Source organism: Canis aureus, chromosome 9, assembly GCF_053574225.1.
Source record: "Canis aureus isolate CA01 chromosome 9, VMU_Caureus_v.1.0, whole genome shotgun sequence".
NCBI lineage: Eukaryota > Metazoa > Chordata > Mammalia > Carnivora > Canidae > Canis > Canis aureus.
In genome coordinates this window covers 42196850-42218838 of record NC_135619.1, presented here as the reverse complement: position 1 = coordinate 42218838, position 21989 = coordinate 42196850, and the positions used below count along the sequence as shown (strand labels likewise).

General features: G+C 40.8%; 1 protein-coding gene across 3 annotated transcripts in view; it reads right to left on the bottom strand.

Annotated features, from left to right (window-relative positions):
• The window catches only part of MTHFD1 (methylenetetrahydrofolate dehydrogenase, cyclohydrolase and formyltetrahydrofolate synthetase 1), a 123610-nt gene that overhangs the window by 24673 nt on the left and 76948 nt on the right, over positions 1–21989 (bottom strand). For all 3 annotated transcript variants that reach the window (XM_077909589.1, XM_077909588.1, XM_077909590.1), the window contains exons 2-12: positions 18746–18830; positions 11444–11503; positions 10960–11013; positions 9957–10093; positions 9719–9819; positions 7578–7714; positions 6552–6663; positions 2124–2251; positions 1392–1489; positions 1001–1174; positions 250–386 (exon numbers count right to left, since the gene is read on the bottom strand). In XM_077909589.1, coding sequence (XP_077765715.1) covers positions 250–386; positions 1001–1174; positions 1392–1489; positions 2124–2251; positions 6552–6663; positions 7578–7714; positions 9719–9819; positions 9957–10093; positions 10960–11013; positions 11444–11503; positions 18746–18793 — 1186 coding nt within the window. In that variant the 5' untranslated portion in view covers positions 18794–18830. The remainder of the gene's footprint in view (positions 1–249; positions 387–1000; positions 1175–1391; positions 1490–2123; positions 2252–6551; positions 6664–7577; positions 7715–9718; positions 9820–9956; positions 10094–10959; positions 11014–11443; positions 11504–18745; positions 18831–21989) is intronic.

The following is a 21989-nucleotide window of genomic DNA, read 5'->3' as shown; positions in this document are numbered from 1 at the left end:
CCTAGCCACATATTACCCATCCCAGGGAAGCCCTATGTTGTGTCAAATACTGACAGCAAGAGCAGGGATAATCTGAGAAAAGCCTTCACCAAAAGCACAGTGATGGGGGGTGGAGGGGCCGGCCAGGAGGACATTCTTGGCACCTAAATGAGGTGAAGGCCCCATAAGCACTCATAGGCAAAGTGGGCCAGGGAGGACTGATGCAGAAGCAGTGCCTTTTGACCACCCAAAGTCTGGTCCTATTAATACCTTTTATTCCAAAAGTCGGGCCCTGAGAAGGCTGTCGTACACATGCAAAGACGTTCTGATGAAGATGGGCGCCAAGGGCCTGCACCAGCCCAATGGTGGTTGTGCTTTTCCCTTCTCCCAGGGGCGTTGGGGTGATTCTTCAAGGTGAAAGCAAAAAAGGGAAAATTAAGTCTATACAAATTAAAGTTATGTGAATCACAAATCAGACCTAACAGATCCTAGAGGATGACTCTTACTCTGAACAGTATAAAGAGCAAAGATTTGAAGAGTCTTTTCAAGAGTCTTAGTTGAAGTTTCTGAAAAACGGTACATTTAAAAAGACTGCTGTACTTGGGCTCTTCTCACTGCTAGGAGAAAATACACTTTATCTTGTAGAGACACTGCTATCACTTTAATATCTCAATTTAATCTCAAAAACTAGCTTTTGTAGCTCAGCCAAACAATAAAAATGAATACTCAAAATGTCTACTGAATTCATAAATTTGGGGTTAAAATGAAAAGGCCAGCTTTTAAAGCACATCTCTTTTACCTACAAGATGGATAACCTTGACAATTTTCTCCTTCCCAAAGGGTTATAATCTACTCTTAATTACCTCACAGGGGTTACTGTAAGGATCAAAGGAGACTAAACATGTGAAAATGCTAAAACCAAATTAAAGAAACCTTCGCATATATATGCTGAGAGCAAATGCAACCTTTGGTAATAATAATCAGGGCTGCAGTTGGATTAGCAAAAGAGTCACAACCCTACCCAGTCACCACCACGTATTTTCCATCAGGCTGGTGCTTCAGGCGTTCCAGTGCTGACAGCAGAACCTTGGCCTTTGTATCACCATATAATTCCACCTCTTCAGAGAGCAGACCAATTTCCCGCGCCAGGCTGCCAATGGGCTTTGGCTTACAAGACCGTGATATATCAATGTCACTTAAAAAAACATACAAAAAAATACAGAAAATATGTATCAATCCTTACTCACTGAGTTTAATTAACCCCATCCTAGGAAAGACTCTCCACGACCCCTGATGGCGCTTCTGGGGATGGGGGCGAGGGTGGGGGGGCACATATATGTAGTTGCCATGGTATCCGCCAGCTAAAAATAGACAACCCACAAAGTTTAAAACCAGTAAAATTTTATTTTTACCTTGGAACAGGAGTCTTGAGGTTAAGGTTGTTATATTGAATCATCCACTTTCCTGGCTTAAATTTCTCCAGGAAACGCTTCGCACTCTCCACTGTGCTCTAAACACAATGTCACAAATGGAACTTAGAAGAAGTGATTATTTTAACCTCCACCTCAATTCCAAGTCCCAGGTCACTCCAGTTTGACCATAAAATGAACAGCTTTATGATCCTACCTATAATCATGCTTTGATACTAAGCAAGAATCTGAAACAGCTAAGGTGTCCTAGGCCACCTGCCTCACCCCACTGCAGCTGATGTATTACAAAGAGCAAGCAAGACAAAGCGCACCTAGCAAAGTTGTGTGTTTGCACGTCCCTTCTTCTGAGCTTCTCATGCTCCAAAGTAAATTCGGATTGTGCCATCCCTACATTCCCCGATTAATATGACTAATTCTTGATGTCTTGTAACAGTCCCTTTTTTTTTTCCCCCTTCAACAGATTCACATCCTTATTTAACTTCTGAGTAAGTTTCTACTTGGGGGAAAAAGCAGTAACTTGAATTCTGTTGGCTTTTTACAATTATTACAGAAACTTTTTTTTTTCCCCAGAAACTTTTTTTTTAATTGAGGTAAAACTGACGTACAATGTTAGTTTCAGGTATACAGCACAATTCCATATCTGTATGTACTGTGAAATGATCACCACAGTGAGTCCAGTTAACCTCCAGGACAGAAACTTTTATTCACACGTACCTGCATTAGCATTGCCACCGTCATGGGCCCCACGCCGCCAGGAACAGGAGTGATGAAGCCCGCCCTCTCCTTGGCCTCATTGTATGCCACATCACCCACCACTTTTCTCCCATTTGGTTTTGTATCATCTGGTCAAGGGGGAGAAAAATTAAAGGAAGTTTTCAGAATTATAATTCTGGTGTTTCTTTCTTTCCTTTTTTTTTTTTTTTTTAAGATTTTTATTTATTTATTCATGAGAGACACAGAGAGAGAGGCAGAGACACTGGCAGAGGGAGAAGCAGGCTCCATGCAGGGAGCCCAGTGTGGGACTCGATCCCAGGTCTCCAGGATCTCACCCCGGGCTGAAGGCAGACGCTTAACTGCTGAACCACCCAGGGATCCCCAATTCTGGTGTTTATTTCCAAGTTAAGTGGGCAATTATCATAGCTTGTACCAAAACCTAAGTAGAATTCAGGGTGTGCAGTCCCATAAGGCTCAAGCACCTATTTTACGCCAAAGCTATAAGATGACAGGAGTTTTTTATTTTCTAGGTAGAAACTTATTTTACCTGCAGAAATTCCCAAGATGCTTAAGTTGTTTTTCAGAATCGGGAGAATCCTCTTGCAGTCAGGTGGCAAATAAAATATCAAGTGTTTTTTATTCTTAAAACCAACTACCCAGCATATAATGAGCGCCTTTTAAAATGTTAATTAGCCAAGGCCTACAAAGGAATTTTTTGGGCGCACAAAGCTCCAACTATGTCACAGCTGCCAGATACCGTTTCTACAGCAACTGTCAGCATTTTGTAAGCTCCATGCGTGCGCGCTGGAGGAACAATTCAACATCCAATTCCAAAGACAAGCAGCTACTTAAATGTATGCAAAAGGCAAAGAATATAATTACACTTCCCTTAAAAGGATACAAGAACAACTACAAATCTTACCAGCGAAGAATAGCTATTCAAGAGAACAAAACCCAGTGATGCATCACTGCTCACTCACACAAAGTACATCCTACACTTGGCTTCAGTGCACTTCCGGGAGGGGCTGGGGGACAGAGCCAGACCTTGCAGCTCTAAGGCTCCCAAGGCAGGATTGTAGCCATTCCACCACTTCCCTCTAATTAGATCACAACCAAGAGAGCAAACTTTAGGGCGTAGCCAGAATCAGACTTGAGAGCCCCAAGTTCTAGGATCAGCTCTTCTACTTACTGCCAATCCCTAGCCTCTGTGGGCTCCTTACTGATCAGAAGTCCAAAGAGGACACGAAGGATTGACACTACCTATTTCACAAGTTTGCTGAGAATCAAGTGAGAAATCGTGCACATCTGTGAAATTGAAAAATCATTCTCTAAACATAAAAGTTTCTCATCCCATCCTAGATACAGAAGAGATTTTCTATATGTACTATAAGGAGCTGATGAATACAACTCCCTGGGATACTGTCAGGTTTCTAGATTATAAAGCAGCAAGCTATAGCAGAACATTTACTCTCAGAACACCAAGTAGCCATGGTTAAGGGTTTGCACTTTGTACAGGTCTCAACAGTCTAATGCTGACATTAGCTTAAAATACCCTGTACACCTCCTTCTAGTTATTCATGGTGGTGATTTTAGTTTCTCCACAAACAGGGAGACATAGCAGTTACTGCACAACTAACTGCCATACAACATGAGCTCAGTTTTGCTCCTTAAGCAAACACTTATCCATGGTTGACTTGAGTGCCCCCTGGTACAGGTCCAGTGTTTCATGGAACATACGATGTGGTTGATAGAAAAAGCAACCACTCAATCGAAGTGTATGGGTTAGATACACTTCAATAGATAACCAATAAACATTTTGGTTATCTATCCCAGCCCTAGAATTTCTCTTTCACTGGGAATTATAAGTATAAAATCCAATCACTGAGTTAAGGACCAGTGAGTGGACTGGAGGAACTAAAGACTATTCTTTGCAAATGTTCATTTTCAAGGCATCATGTTCCATAACTGGACCACATCTTGACTCATATTTTGATGATTTAAATCATCTGCATGGTCCACTCAGGGATACCATCCTAAGTCATTTGCCAAATTAAGAATGAATTAAGGTATGTACTTTTTTTTTTCCCCAAAGGAAAAAAAAGGAATACTTTTAAGATTCAACTACAGAGCAGAAAGTACTAACTAGAGACACATGAACATGTTCTTCCTATTTGGCTTACTAAAGATAATGTGAGAAGGAAATGATAAAATCCAGCCTTATCAAAACTTATTTTCCTATATATCTCAGATCAATAAAAATACAGCTGACCAGATATTGGTCTTATTCGTATTTCACCATCTATGTGAAGAATAAATGTGAACAGGATGATGAGTTTTCTGTTTAAGTGAACATTTTAAACTTATCCGTAGGGCAGCCCTGGTGGCTCAGCAGGTTAGCACCGCCTTCGGCCCAGGGGCTGATCCTGGAGACCCAGGATCGCGTCCCATGTCGGACTCCCTGAATGGAGCCTGCTTCTCCCTCTGCCTGTGTCTCTGCCTCTCTCTCTCTCTGTGTCTCTCATGAATAAATAAAATCTTTAAAAATAAAAAAACAAAAAATAAACGTACCTGAAGACTCAAAGATTCCCACCCAGGCTTCCATCTCTCTCTCTCTCAAAAAAAAAAAAGCCAAAAGCAGAAATATGATACAGAAGATGCAAGGTTTTAAACAGAATGAGCCTGAATGTCATATCACAAGTACTCAAAGTGAGGAGTTGTAGGAGAGCAATTTCTTTATCACCCATTAGATAATTACACTACAAGAAAATGAGTGATCAATTATGAGCTACTGTCTTAAAAGCATGGTAGGGAGAGTGGGAGGGAGGTTAAAACTGGTGAAGGCTTGACAGTGACTAATGTCCCTGGCAGCTTAGTGTCTATGTTCCTTATTTGAGATGGGAAGGGAGAAAAAACAATCTTCTTGCTCTAACTCCTTTGGCAATTCAACAGGTGTGAGTGCCAGCAGTTAGAAGGTAGAAAGCCTGACATTGCAATGCAGAAACCACCACCCCAAGGTGGCGGACAGCACAGAACACCGTGTACAATAAAAGGGATACCCATGTCTCCAGGAGGGGAAAGTGGGAGAGGATTTTCAAAAAGAGAGATTATCCCATATTGAAGGGAAATCAGACAAGGTTTAGAAAGAATGAGCATTCCAGGAAGAGAGAAGGTGGAGAAGTGGCTAAAACTGAAGATCAAAGTTGAGCTTTATCTGATCATGTAGCCCAAGGCCTGCAGCAGTGCTTAATGCACAGAAACGGTTGTCTGAATAAAGATTGTTATTTTCTTGAATATACAAGGCATGTATACAAGTATTCACTGTATCATGCTGTGAAATTTTATGCTAAACACTTCACGATGAAAGAACAACCTACTGCCCTGAGGATTTGGGTGTAGAAGCTGCCAAGGACAAATAAGGCATGAGCAGAGAAGGGCACGAGGTCTACTTTCCAACCATTTAAGATGGGTATTCACAACATGGCATGAGAAAAAAGGCCACAAAGGCGGCTGAAACTAGTGTGGGGCTCAGCAGTTGGACAAGTAATGTGGGAGGAAGACGCTCCACACCAAGACCCACGAATGCGGCAAGAACATGCAGATGGATGTGAGTAGGAGTCAGCTGGTGGTTGGAGACTAGTAAGCAATTAGCAGCAGTGCATCCACCTGAGACGGTAGCACTCATAGGTGACACCGAAAACAGAAGAAAGGAAAAGCTTTCTGAGACTTAAAAACGGATCCAGGGGCACCTGGGTGGCTCAGTCATAAGTGTCTGCCTTTGGCTCAGGTCATGGTCCCAGAGTCCTGGGATTAAGCCCTGAATCAGGCTCCCTGCCACACAGGGACCTGCTTTCTCCCTCTCCTCCCTGCTCATGCTCTCTCTCTATATGTATCTCTGTTGCTGTTTTTCTCTCAAATTAAAAAAAAAAAAAATTAAAAACAGAAATGGATCCGATACAGGAAATAATTGGGAGGCAATGACAAGGGGCTGGCTTTATCCTCACTGCCTAGAAGAGGCTAGGTCAAATGTCTTCTTTGAAAAGCCTTCCTATAAGACTCTTGGCAAAGTGAGCCCCTCTCCTGGAATTACACAGTACTCTGTCAAGATCACACTGTATTTTAAATCCATCCATCCTTTGTTAAAAATAAAGGATGATCTATACGTGAAGGTAGAATGAGATCCCCCTCTCACCCTCTCCTTGGACAAAGTCATTCCAGGAAATGCACAGCACAGTGGCTAAAATCACAGGCTCTGCTCTCCTGCTGGCCATGATGCCACCTACCAACTACATGCACCATAGGCAGGACACTTGCTCTGAATCTTAGCTCTTCAAGCCTGAAATGGGACAAGGAGTTCTCATGTCATTGAATGACACCCTTCTCTGCCCACCCCACTATCAGAAACTACCTTCATTCTCCAGCAGCACTCACCTGGAATATAATTGATCCCGCAGTCGATGACTATTGCCCCAGGTTTGATCCACTCTCCTTTTACCATTTCTGGCTGACCAGTTGCAACCACCAGGATGTCACCTTTATTTACCTAGGGAAAGAAAGAGGGTTTTGACCTCAGAAATTACACAGGAAACATTAAACATTAAACACATATATATGTTTTTATACTATTATAAATATTACTTTAATTATATTATATATTATATATACATATATATGTATGTATAGAAGTGGAACAGACTAAGCTTTTTATGAAACTGTTCATTGACATCAACTATTTCATGCAGGCCACACACCAACTCTGACAGCTCTTTGTATGCTGTGCTCGTTCCTACACATGCCAAAATGCTCCCTATTACTAGACATCTTCCTAAATGGGGAACGTGATGATAACATGCTGAGCAGGGAGGAGCATGGGCTTGGAGCTTCAGGCCTGGCTCTAAATTACATGATGTTGGGAGATTATTCCTTCTCCAATGGAGTATGGGGAGCAGCACCTTTCATAGAACACTTCTTGAGGAGGATTAAGAGAGACAGTGTACTACCAATAGGGATAGGTACATGTGAGACTTCTTGGACTCAGGAATCTAATACAGGGTCAAGAAAAAGATGCGACAGATGTCATGGGACCATGGTCCACATGCCCCTCCGGAGCACCTCTATCTCTGAGGCCACCACTGAGTTACACAATCTGGCTGCTGGGGTCCATCCTTGTTTCTATGTTGCTAATCCCTATCCACCATGAGGCAGACCAGTACAGAAAGAATACGATCAGAACAAAAGCTACATAACTTGCACAAGTTTTTAATTGGAATTTGTGTCTTTATCATGTAAAATGAAACAAGAATGAAGAGAATTGCAATAAGGGTTCAATGAAATATTGAATGAGGTAAAGTACATGGCGGTTTCTGGCACTTAAATGTTAGGTGTTCCCACTATGTGAGAACACACACATACACACACACACGCTCAAACTCTTCCACTGCACTCTGGATCCCTTACCTCCTCGCTTAGATTGGCAGTCTTGGAGTGGCAGGTGGTCACTGTGGCATGGTTCCACAGAAGCAGGTCATGCATCGGGGCACCAACTATCTTACTGCGCCCAACTACTACAGCGTGCCTTCCAGCGATCTGTACCCCTGAAAGAACAGCTGGCATGAGTGAGAGTATTAGGAGAAGCTGCCCTCTTCACATGCCACCGAAATGGGAAAATTCAGAACAAGTGCACAAAAACAGGTTCCTAGCATGGAAATCTTCCTCAAAAGATCCCTTCCTTGGCAATAATATTCTCAACTCTAGGATTTCAGCTGCAAGTTGAGCTGAAATCCTAGAGTTGTACTGTGGGAACTTGCAATGGGTTGTACTGTGTACTGTGTCCTTCTTGCAGTGGGTTTTTGGGAGCAGCCAAAGCCAAGATCCATTCATTGAGTCATAGGAGAGTGGGAAGAAAACCTACACTCAAAGAAAAAAGAAGTCCTGACATACAGCTAAACAGCCATATGGAAGAAGACAGTAGATTTGCTTACATGGGAAAAATAGTTATAACAAATAGGGTACATGTGATGGGCTGGAGGGAAGCAAAGGGAATTAGATGATTATCAGTAAGCCTTTCTAACTCTGGTAAGTTTATTTATGTAGTTCCTCATCCACATTTCTCTTTTGGCATAGGGCCTGAGCCATAGGGTTGTTGCAGGGAAGTGATAAAGAACTCTAAATGTAGCAGAAAACTTTCTTTTTGTTTACTCAGCATCCATTCTCCTGGCACTATCCCAATGTCCTTTTCAGGACAGACAGACTCTATTCAATAGAGACGGTTTGGGTGTTCATTTCTGCCCCTGACCAATGAGATCTGTCAGGCACAAGGCTGGAGCTGCTCTGGGCCACCACGTAGAGCCCAAGAAGAAGCTACCACACAGAGGAGAGCAGGGATAAGATCCTGAAGACTCCACCTGAGCCAATCTACCCAGCCCAGCTGAAGTGAACTCTTGCTTAAGGTGGGTTGTGTTTATTTTTATTTTTTCAAAGATTTATATATTCATGTTAGGGAGAGAGTGAAAGAGAGTACACGAGCAGGGGGAGAGGCAGAAGGAGAACATCCCAAGCAGACTCTACACTGAGCATGGGGCCTGACAGAGGGCTTTGATCCCATGGCCCTGAGATCATGACTCAAGCCAAAACCAAGAGTTGGCTGCTCAACCGACTGAGCTACCCAGATGCCCCAAGGAGGGTTGTGTTTAAATTGTGCTTCTTGTATAACATTAATTTTTCTCAAAAAAGCTAAGCTTCTATATGTTAACAAGATGAACAACTAGAAGTAAAACCCTCAAAGTGTGAAGTGTTTAAAAGGTACTTTACTCTATACTTTTTAGGATTCAGCAAAGGACTTAAAGCTGCATTAGGACAAATAGTTTCACTATTAATAAACAGCTGCTGTGGCTCATGGGATTTGTTTCTAACAAGTTGTAATACAGTTTGCTAAATATGCTGTGGAGTATAAATTAGTTGTAGAACTGAACAGTAATAGCTGTCCCAAGGCTTACAGCTTGACCTTTTCTTCCAACCACAGAAAACTTCCATTTACGTTGGCCAACACTTCCACTTAAAACTTCTGATCCACTTCCTTTAAATAGGACATATTTCCTTGTAAAAAATAACCTCTGCAAAGTGTTCATGATGAAGTTAAAATACCAAGATGTTGACTAGGTAATGGGGTAGGATGGCCAACTGTTCAAGAGATCTGTTTCCAGCCATCTGTCGAGTCTTCAAATTATTATGGAGACTTGACATTTTGGGGGTTGGGATTTCTCCCTTTGTCTGAATTCTTATTATTCTATAAGTTATTTTTTTCATAAAAAATAAATTTCTTTGAACTCAAATAACCCTGAGTTCAAATCCTGACTCTGCTACCTCTTGGACAAGTTATGCACCATTCTGAGACTGTTTTCTCAAGCTGTTGAGGAATAATAGTACTGAGTTCATAAAGATGTTGAAAAAATTGAGAAGTTAGGTAAACCCCCAGCTGACAGGTCCTTGTGCCAATAAAGTCCAATTATTTAGGGCTAATAGGGTACCCTTCTCCTTGCCTCCGTGGGTTGAGACTAGGCCCAAGAAATGGTGCTTTGTTTTCATTCCTTTATTTTTACCTGTCTCTTTGATTAGTTCCAAGCATCCTTTAGGTGTACAAGGGATGAAACAGTCTTTCAGATCACCTCTAGCAAGTTTTCCAGCACTGATGCTAGTCAACCTAAAACAATGACAGCAATGAAGGGGGAAATGAAAGTAATTAGATGCCTTTACTCTTTAGAAGCACATACGGTTTGTTCCCAAAACAAATATAATGGGAATTGTGCAATATGACATAGAGAGTCAAGGCCCACTCACCCATCCACATCCTTTTCGGGTACAATAGCATTGATCACTGCTTCAGTGTTAATGGGGTTCTCTGAATCTAAAGGCAGCTGCACTATGAAACCATGGACAGTGAGGTCTTCATTCAATGATGTAACATACTTTAACACCTACAAGTAATACCGTACACAATTTATATAATACACAGAAACCAAAAAGGCAGTGAAACACTTTTCAGTTGCTCCATTTCCCCCCAGGAATTTAATTGCAGTCCTCCTAGAATGTACCTCCTCTTGAACCCAAGAGCAACTCTAACACCAAATGTAATATTCAGTGCCTGTGAAGAAATTCATCAAAAAGCTAAGAACTTCAATGGTAATACCTATGTTACTTATCCAAATCAAGATTTCTGTGATGACAGAAATGTTCTATAATGTGCACTTTCCCGTATAGTAGTGGCTACTGAATACTTGAAATGTGGCTAGTGCAACCAAGGAACTAAATTTTATATTTCATTTCATTTTAATTAAATGGCCACATGGTGCTAGTAGCTACCCCCCATTGGACAGTGTAGACACAGAACATTATCTACAACCTCAGAAAGTTCTTTTCCTCTCCCACTCCTTCACAGTTACTCCCTCTTCCTTCAGGTGGCTACAGTTCCCGACTTTAACCACTGATCATTTGTTTGGCCTACTCTTGAACATCATATAAATGGAATACATATTTGGTTTTTAAAAAGGCAAATAGCTACAGGCCCAGGATCAGTTTTTAATGAACACTGCAGAGGATTTGAAGCACGTGAGGCAGCAATCACACACTGAGTATGAAATGCCCATACCACTGGACAGCACCATTTATTCTGTGGGTGTTTTCTAAGATTTTTATGGAGGCAGAGTTTGTGAAGAAAGAATTTCCTAGAGGTCTTTCACATGGTGAATGTACCAATCCCTAAAATTCCACTAAACCAAAAGCCAGAGAAGAAAGCACATTAGCTGTCCTCTTAACAATCAGTTCATCAGATTCTGTGGCTCACCTCAGATTCTGTGGCTGTTTTTGGTAACTTAATGTGCGTGGCTCTGATCCCAATCTGCAAAAATGAACATTTGAAATAGGTAAAAGGCAAGAGAACATGAGACATGGGCCCATTTCTTTTAACCAATATGACTCAATCAAATGAAGTGGCCTTAGTCACCATTTCACCCTCATTATGTTCTGAAAAATGAGTCTCTCATTTTGACCCATTTGTCCTTTACTCGTTCACTGTCACCACTGCACTTAAGCAATTTCACATCCATTGCTACTGCTCTTTGGGAAGTCAGCACATCACTCATTAATTAGAAAACATTCAAGTGCAAACCAGAGACTACAGCTTAAGTCCTGCATTTCCGACTTGCAAAACTGATAAATTCAAGCCTGTTGTGGGCAATGTAAGTTTTTACAAAGGGCAAGGGGTAACCGACAAGACCTGGGGTGGAGGTGGGGGTGGGGGATGATGGCATGGCTGTTTCAGGAGTTACCTCTTCAGCAGCCTTCAGCTTCACATTTATATAAAGATTAGAATCATCTCTGTCGCCAACCTAGAATAATAAATACATGCAAATCAGACGATCAAGAAAGGCAAAGTGTACAGAAAAGCTTCTAAAATTTTAGTTTTGATCAAAGGAATGTTTAATCATGAGACTCCTGTTGCAGAGAACTTTAGAGGAGAATAGGAGAATGTTGGGGCAGAATGGAGAGATGAACACAGGGGTATTACCAATCCCTCCCCAAATAAGGCTGACCTGATTCCCACTAAAAAAGCCACAAGAAAAAAAAAAAAGTAGGGGATATCTGTATCTGCCTTGGAAACTAAGCAAAGGGGCCACAGGCCTGCATGAAACATGTGGAATCTGCCTTTGAGCTGACACACCAGAACAGAGCACGGAGGGCTGAGTTGTCATCAAGCAAGAAAAACACCATAGCTGTGGGAGACCGGAACACCCAAAAAGGCATCTTCTGTACCCTCTCTCCAACCCATAGTGGCAGTGGAAAGTTCTCTCGCCCAACTCCACAGAGAAGAGAAACCAGCTGGGGTGGAACTAAGTCTAGCTTAAACAGAGACACCTATGCAAGGCAAAAGGCAAGGCAAGGGGCAGTCTGCGGCCCTCCAGGCAGAGGAAAGCATGGTGCAGAAGCAAATCCTCTGAACTACCACGCTAGGTCTCACTATGTTCCCTCCATTACTTTAATCATGAACATATAGATATAATTTTTCACCATAGCCACCTATCTGTAAAATATTATTCTACAAATTTATTTTTTCCACATTCCAGGGATTGACATTAAGTTCAGTTTCTCCTAAGACTGCAGAGGGGAAAGACAATAGGCCACTAATACCACAGACAACAGGTGCATGGCTCCTTTAACGGGACAACCACAGAGAAAGAAGTTGGCCTCAGGAGCAGAGTTGGTCATGCTGATGCTGTCACTGGAAGCTGTCCTCAGGGTCACAGAACCTGGCCTTACTCTTAGTTTAACTGTCCTTCATACAGATAGCTCTCAGTTTTGCTTGGGTTCATCTGAATTTCAGGAGTCAGATGAATCCTTTGAGAGCAATTTTCTTTTCTTTTTAAAGATTTTATTTATGAGAGACACAGAGACACAGGCAGAGGGAGAAGCAGGCTCCATGCAGGGAGCCCGACGTGGGACTCCCAGGTCTCCAGGATTAGGCCCTGGGCCGAAGGTGGCGCTAAACCGCTGAGTCACTGGGCTGCGATGGAATTTGCTTTTCTATGGGTTACCTGCATCTCAGTGCCTTCGCTGCTTCCTGTGGGGGAATTGCTAGAGTTTCAGAGCCTCTCTTGTTTCTTCCTAGGTCATTTCTTATATGTGCTCCTTGCTGTTACCACCCAGCCCTCAGGTTATCATATTTAACACATTCTGGGATTCTTAGATCTAAGTAGGAAAGGAGGTGGTTCCAAATACAACAGTATTGTTCTTCACATATTCATTACTATTTCTAACTATGATGTTTTTAAAATTTAACGCGGATATTAAATGGCTTGACTGCTCACGGCCAGTCCTTTTTAAGCCACAACTTCTCTGTTCTATAGTTTATCTTCATACATTCCCCTAGGTAGTTGAAATGTAACTTGAAGTCACTTTCCCAGAAAAAGTATGCGGGCATTTTTCTGAGTCTACGTGCATCTGAAAATATTTTTCTGCTTTTTTTGCACTTGACAGGATTCACTTGGCTGAACTTGGAGTCATGACATTTTCCTTCAGAGATGCTACTTACCTTCAGCATCTAGTGTTACAGAAGAGAAGTTTTAAGTCTTTTGTTGTGGTTCTTTTACAGGCAACTGTTTTCTATCTGCATTTTTCTGAAAGAATTTTTCTAAAACTCCAAAACCAGGGGCACCTGGCTGGCTTGGTTGATGGAGTATGCAACTCGTGATCTTGGGGTTGTAAGTTTGAGCCCCACATTGGGTGTAGAGATTACTTAAAAATAAAATCTTAAAAGAAAACCAAAAACCATAAACTCCAAAACTGCCACCAATTTCAAAAAGAAAGTGTAATAGTTATAAGCATATATCAAAGTTTTATTATAATCCTAAAGCAAAGGAAAAGACCTCTTAAAAACCAATCCAAAGACTCTCAGTATATACATTTTATTTTTTCTTATTTCTTTTATTTTTTAAATTTATTTACTTGAGAGAGAGACAGAGAGACCACAGAGACAGAGGGAGAAGTAGGCTCCCCATTGAGCGGAGAACCTGATGTGGATGTGGGGCTCAATCCCAGGACCCCGAGATCATGACCTGAGCCAAAGGCAGATGCTTAACCAACTGAGCCACCCAGGCGCCCCAGTATGGACATTTTACAGAGGAAGATGATTATACAATCATTGATAGACTAGAGACTAGATGCAGAAAGAATGTTTAGCTGAGGAACAGTAGATTCTTGACTGACAGTGAAGTGAGTAGGTGGAAGGCTGGTTTCTGAGAACAAATCTTAATCCCATCAATTTATCAAGAAAAATCACTGAAACATTTTATCAGTAATGCTAATTTCTTCCTTGAAAAAGGTGAATTACATTATTCTAAAAACGTCCTATCCATGAACAAGTTAGGGACTTTTTTTTTTTTTTAAGATAGTGGGGGAGGGATAGCGAGAGGGAGAGAGAAAATCTCAAGCAGCTCCATGCTCAGGGTGATGCTGGGCTCCATCCCATAACCCTAAGGTCATGATCTGAACCAAAATCAAGAGTTAGACACTTGACTAAGCCACCCAGGCTCCTTTTTTTTTTTTTTTTAATACAAGAGTCTGCAAACTATTTCTGTACAGGGTCAAACAGTATATATTTTAGCTTTTTGGGGCCACGTACTCTGTGGCTTCATTCTTAACCCTTTCCAACCTAGGCAGCATTTGGGTATGGACCACAGTTCACTGATCCCTGGATTTTTGTTGTTTTAAGATTTCATTTATTTTATTTTAAGAAAGAGAGAAAGCATGATAGGGAAGAGGGGCATAGAGAGAGGGAGAGAATTTCCAGCTGACTCTGACAAGCACAGAGCCCAACATGGGCTCAATCTTAGAAGCCTGAGATCATGACCTGAGCCAAAACCAAGAGTTGGATCCCAACTGACTGAGCCACCCAGGTGCCCCACTGATCCCTGTTTTATACCATAAAATATCTTGAGTATTGGTTTACTCATCAATTTTTCTTTCTGCTTTAGTAACCTTCTATAGATATTCAGACCAGTTGAATTTATTGATTTCATTATTTTACCGTATGTATTTTGTGAGGACTGAGTGAATTACTATATGTCTAGCATTCTGAATAATTCCTGGTAAGAAGCAAGTGTTAGTTGTTTTATTTCTAATAATGAAAGTATTCTATGTGCTAAATGGATAGAAATAGAACCTCAATTTTAAGTCTTATAGTGAAAAGTCTCAATTTCCTTTAAGTATTTAGTTAGTTGGGAAGTAACCAGTCCATCATTTAAAAAGGAATTCCAACTTTGAGGTGCATACCTGAATCAGATCATGAATATCCTTGAATGCAATGCTAAGTAATTAAGAAAACAAAAAGGGAAAGTAAATAGGTCTTAGAGATAGACAGATCTGGGTTCACATCCCAGACCCAGGTCCTTCCTGACTGGTTTTGGGCAAGCTACCCAAGATCTCTGAGCATTGGTTACTACAGCTATACGGAGACAGCTTGTAGGACTAATACTCAACTCAGAACAACTAGAAATACATACAAATCATTTGGACTATAGCAGACACTGTACAAGCAGTACTGTCATTCCTTCTATTAAGGACAGGGTGGGTGTGGTTGGATGGATTATGACCAGTTCTACAGTTGTAGCTAAAAAAACAGACAGGAAGTGTCCAGATTAGAAGCCTAAAACCTGTAAGTAGGTGACTGAGTAGTGGCCTTAGAGGGTGGGAGCAACAGAAACCGAAAGGAGGAAACAGATCCCAAGAGCTTAGGAGAGGCACAATCAATAACATGATATTCACTAAGGGGATTTATGGGACTGAGGGAGAGAAATCCTAAAGAGAAGAGCTTGGGTTTCTGGTTGAGTGTGTGGGAAGTTGGTGTCAGTCACCAGGAGGGAAAAAAAACAAGAGGTCTGAGGCAGCAGGGATGTGATTACAACACAACGTGTAGGCCTTGCATCATGGAAAGATGTTGACTCTGCTGCTAAAGTGCAAGATTAAAATATTCTACCAGTTTTATTGGCAAGGGCACAGGAGACAAGCTGCAGAACAGTGTTTATACAATGAAAACACTTGCGATCAATAAATTTAAAATATGGGCTTAAAAAAAATAAAATAAAATAAAATATGGGTTTAGAAGTCAATCTTAAAAACAGGAAAAAAAAAATCACAATATTGCTAATATTAGAATTTTTTTGAATCCCTTCCGGAACCTTCTGAAAGGTTTACAGAAATAAAGTTCTTGCCTACCACATTTACTCTTTCTGCAACAAGTAATTCACAAGAATAAGTCAGGAAATAACTGGTCTCCCAAATGTACCAAGTGAACACCCACAATATATACCTCATTAATTTGCAAAAAAAGGGAAAAACCACCACAGCAGAGAACACACCAGGCGGAACCATAGGCCTTCTGCGCTTTTCCGCTCAGTGAAAGCCTCTTAGATAATGAACAGCAATGGGGGGGGAAATATTTAAGAACTATTCACTTTGAAATTCTTGATGAACACAGTATAGAAACTTAGCAAGGGATTAAGTGATAACACATAGAGACATACATATATAGAGAGAACTGTCAAATAAGGAAGCAGGCGTCTTGAAGGGCATTTCAAATGAAAGTTATCAGTCTACTGTCACCCAGATCAACCCTTCAAATATGCATCTATTTGTCCATACAACAGACATTTATTGATGCCTCCTACCAATTTACTGACGGTGTCCTACTGGATGAATCAGGGGCTCAGGAACCCTGGAGAGGGGACTAAATCAGGAAAGATTCTCTCAGGCAGCTATACAACTAGGAGAGCTCACTTAAGGAAAGAACGGGTGGAAAAGAATCTTAATGGGCTGGGCCCTGGGGCATTTGAATGGTTTAGGTATCAGGAAAATGAGGAACAGTTAAGCAGAGGAAGGGAAATGAGAGGTGTTCTAGAAACCAAGAATCTGGGATCCCTGGGTGGTACAGCGGTTTGGCGCCTGCCTTTGGCCCAGGGCGCGATCCTGGAGACCGGTGATCGAGTCCCATATCGGGCTCCTGGTGCATGGAGCCTGCTTCTCCCTCTGCCTATGTCTCTGCGCCTCTCTCTTTCTCTCTCTCTCTCTGTGTGACTATCATAAATAAATAAAAATTAAAAAAAAAAAAAAAGAAACCAAGAATCTAGAATTCAGAAGAAATTCAGATTAGAAGCTACTGACCTTGAACTGGTATTGAGAGCCAGATTAAATTGCCAGATTTGGGGCAATGGTTCCCAAAGCAAGGTTCACACACTCTTGGGGGAACCTTAAGACCCTTTCAGAAGCTCTGTGAGCACCAGACTACCTTATCATGATACTCATGATGTCATCTGCCTTTTTCAACTGTAGGACTGACATCTGTATTGACACTGCACAGGTAATGTTGGGTAAGACTGCTGGTGACTTAGCACAAAACAAGGCAGTAGTACCAAACTATACTAGTCATGGCCACACATGCTCCACAAAACAGATGCCAATTTCACTTAAGTGCTCTTGATGAAGCAGTAAAAACGATTAATTTTATTAATCCTGAGCCCTTGCATACATGTTTTTTAACATCCTGTGTTGAGAACTGGGAAGCATTCGTAAAGCACTTCCATCCCACATAGAGGTGGCTGTCATAAGGGAAAGCCCTTGTGCTTTTTGGCCTTGCAAGCAGAGCTGCCGCATTTTTAAATGGAACACTATCTTTACTTGAAAAAATAACTGACAAACAATGATTATTCACGCTTGAATATTTGGCAAATATTTTCTCAAAATTGAACAAAGTGAGCCTGCTACTTCAAGGAAAACAGCTAACAGTATTTGTTGCCAATGGTAAAATCTGAGCTTTCAAGTGAAAATCAGAATTTTTAAATCCACTCCAGTGAGCCTGACAAACTTCTCAATAATGAAAGACTTTGTCTCATGAATTTGTTGGCAATACTAACACTTGTGATTTTCTTTATATTGTATAATGAAATGCATTAACATTTGGAGATCTGCATAATGCAATGAACCATTATTTTCCAAATGAGAAATGAAGAACAAAACAAATCCTGCATGGGTAAATATCCATTCAAACTGCAACATATTACAATGCATTTTCATGTAACCAAGTATGAAAGTTCACTGATACAGTTTCAGATCTCACACTGCAACTAAGCTGTAAAACTTTATAGAGTCTTGTTGTAGTAACAAAGAAAAACATCCACAATTATCTGGGAAGAAGACTGAAAAAACTCTTCCCTTTTACAACTATACATTTATAGGAGACCAGATTTTCTTCATCTATTTCACTCAAGCCAGCATGTCGCAAAAGGCTGAAGGCAAGAGCAGACGGGAATCCAGCTGTCTTCTATTAAGCCAGATAGTAAATAGTTTTTGCAAAATAGTAAAGCGTTATTGCAAAAATGTAAAATAATGTTTCTCCTTACTATATTTTGTTTCTTAAAAGTTATTTTTTCATAAGAATGTTACTTGTGCTAACAGAATAAACTTACTATTGGCATTCTTTATTAAATGCATACAATTTTAAAAATTATTTTAATTTCTTTTTTTTTCTTAAAGATTTTATTTATTTATTCATGAGAGACAGACAGAGAGAGAGAGAGAAAGAGAGAGACAGGCAGAGGGAGAAGCAGGCTCCATGCAGGGAGCCAGGTGCGGGACTCGATCCCAGGTCTCCAGGGTCATGCTCTGGGCCGAAGGCAGGTGCTAAACCGCTGAGCCACCCGGGGATCCCCTTAATTTAATTTCTAATGCAGTAAATATCAATGGGTAAATCCATATAAACAAAAGCTCTTTAAGGTCTTAAATTCTGACAAGTGTAAAGCAGTCCTAAGACCAAAGGTCAAAGAAACACTGGACTAGGGAAAAGGCGCCCCACAGAGAATAGCAGAGGGACAGGATACACAAACATTTCCAAGTTGAGCTGAAGACAGGTGGCCTGAAGACAGGTGGCCTCATACCCTGAAAAGGTATGAGGAGGCTTCACAAAAAATAAAGCAAAACAAAACAAAAGAAAACAAGAAAGGGGAGATGAAGCGCTTACTGTTGTAAGTGCTACTGGGAGGTTTGGAAAGGAAGCTATTAGTGGAAATATGTGATCATAATACCTGTAAAATTGCCAGGCCTGGTATAAAACCAGGAACTTGTTCCTTCATCTGAGTGACTTCATTCTTCAGTCTCTCCCTTATTTGCCTAGAGGAAAAAGAAAGGTTGGAATTAACATTGAAAGTTTCAGGCAGAAATAAGCCTTGTGGATGATTACATGTATTTGTCTTTTAAATTCAAAAACACCAGGACGCCTGGGTGGCTCATGGTTGAGTGGCTGCCTTTGGCTCAGGGCGTGATTCTGGGGTCCTGGGATCGAGTCCTGCATCAGGCTTCCCACAGGGAGCCTGCTTCTCCCTCTGCCTAGGTCTCTGCCTCTCTCTTTCTCTCATGAATAAGTAAACAAAATCTTTAAAAATAAAAATTAAATAAATTCAAAATACCTTCACTGAATAGACATTAACTGGTATAATATGTACTACAAATTTCTCCCCCATTTCCCAAGACTCAAGTAGACGTGGATCTTTTCTAACTCCTAATGACACTGACTGTCATGCCATGAGGTATGGGGACAGTTTGTTTAAAACATTTTACTTGACAACATTCAAAATTATACAGTGAACAAATGAAAACCTGAACCAATGCTTCTGGAAAGCTACAAATCCTCATCTTTTTCAACATTTCCTCTCCAGATGCTATGTGAAAAAATTCTGCAGGAAAGAACTAGAGCTCACACCTGTTCAACTTTCCCAGGTAAGATGATCACAGGATAGCCACATAAGGCTGAATGATAATCAATGAATCCCACTCCAAAGTCAATATGAACTTATAAATTATATTCTAATTCACGAAAGAATTTTTCTTACAAAAGAATTTAACACAGGATCAAAAGTATAACCCCACATGAAACAACATCTTAATTTAAAAATTGATTGCATCAATTATCTTATACAATAATAAATTCAAAAGAATGAATAGACTTGGATTTTCTTTCACTGAAATTTGACCTGAACAGAGCCCATAGCTCTGTTTTGACACAAGAGAATAAGAAATACTGGAGCCGTCATGTTTTCACTGGCCTACCACTGAAATGCCCCAGCAGTTCTAACCTTGCCTGCTTTCCCTGCATGACTGGATGTAGTGCTGGGCTACTTAAATCTTTCCTGTCTCCTCCCTTCCCTCCAACCATTATATTAACACAAACTCCTAGACACAGGTTCCTGCTGGTTCTCCTTTAACTGTCCTGGCCTAAACAAAATTCAGTGGGGTGGGGGGAAGGGGGGAGCATCTCTAGGCACAGTGTAAGACAATAATAAGAACCAACAGCAATAATAGCTTGATACAGGTATTCCCTGCTTTCTAAAAGTTCAGGTTTCTCCACTTTGCTTTTCAGAAAGATCTATGTTAGTACCTGTTTCCACTAACCCAAAAGAATCCAGAGGATTTTCACTTTTATGGAAAAAGGCAAAAAACAAAAATAGCATTCAGTGTTTGTTTTGCAGCAAGCCCTTACAGAGACACTACCCACCTCCTTCCCAGGGAGCTCAGCATCTCAGTATCAACCCACTACAGCTCTGAACTATGTCTGTGAGCATCTGTGCTTTATCTCGATTTATTCTGTGCATCTATTAGCGAAATGTGTCTTAAGGTATCAGAAAAGTCTAAGCGAGGTTATTTTTTGGGTCTGGAAATGCTCAAAAAGTTTTCCATATGAATTAACGGTAACTGCTTCTTCACTTTGTGCCACTTTGGCTTGTGAGCAGTTTCATAAGAACACTGTACTTTCAAATAGTGAGAGAAACCTTTATGAGATTCTCAATCATATGAGGTAACCAAGGGAGGAGAGGCTTTCCTCTTCCCAAAGATGTAGAAACAGGCTCTGAGCAGTTCTGTGGCTTTCTGAGAGCCAATTAGCTGAAAAAACAGCAAGTGCAAAGGCCCTAAGTGGGTAAAAGAGGTCCAAGAGAAGCAGTAACCAGATTAGGTACACTAAGGTAGCCTGTCTTTTATTGTGTATGTGATGGGAAGCCAAGAAAGGACTTGAAACAGGACTGACAGGATAGGACTTAACATTTCTAAAGGATTATTCCTGGTTGCTGACATGACAGGACTTAACACTTCTAAAGGATTACTTCTGGCTGCTGAATTGGGAACAGACTATGGGGGAAAGGTGAGAATCACAGACACAAGCAAGAAGCTATTCAAATTGCAAAAATCCAGGCCAGAGGTGATGGTGGCTTGGACTTGAATCTGTGGTATGCTGGCAAGAAGTGATTGGATTCTAGATGTATCATAATGAAGCACAGAGAAAATCCAGGGCTACAGATGACTCTGAGGTTTGGGGGGTTGTAAAATAGAGTTGGAAAGACTAACAACCACAAATATTTTAAGGCATAGAGCAGATTTCATACTGATACTGTGAATTTATTTACCAAATCTTATAAGGGTTCTAGAATAATGACCACATGAGATCCAAAGAAGGGAGTCTAGGAACAAGTAAAAAATAGTAAGTCTACCCAGTAGCAAGCTATGAGAACCCAGTACTACAAGGCAGTGTAGGTGGAAAGCATTTCAGGTCAATAGGTTAAGAGTAAAGAACAAAATGTTCCATGTTTTCTTTTTCTTTCTTTCTTTCTTTCTTTCTTTCTTTCTTTCTTTCTTTCTTTCTTTCTTTCTTTCTTTCTTTTTCTTTCTTTCTTTCTTTCATTTTTTAAAAGATTTATTATTCATTTGAGAGACAGTGTGTGTCTATGAGCAGGGGAGGGGAGGAGGGAGAGGGAGAATTTCCAGCTGACTCCATGCATGGGGCTAGATCCCAAGGCCCTGGGATCATGACCTGTGCCGAAACCAAGAGGAAAACGCTTAATCAACTGAGCCACCCAGGTGCCCCAAAATGTTCAGGTTTCTATGCTATAATTTAAGTGGATCTAAGTATGCAAATTTATTTTCTAAAAAAAGATCATAGATTGAGATCAGTTACACTGATCTCAGAAATCAGAAAGATTTGTTTTAAAAGCTAACATTTAGGCCTCTTTATGAGACATGGTCAGAATAGCAATGAGACATTTAAAAATGCACATAAACCACAATCAGCAAGAATTAGACAGCTCAGAACACTAAAGTAATAGGCAGAAAGTTTCTGCTCTGGCCAAGGAAAAACAAAATCAAGATAGTTGAATTACATCTCCATGGTCCCTTAAAATTTTTTCTCTGCTTGGTTTTCTAATTTGGCTAACTAACTGAAGAACTCTGAAATGAAAAGTTAAAATAACAAAAGCCAAGTGTTAAGCATGCCTGAAGCTAAGA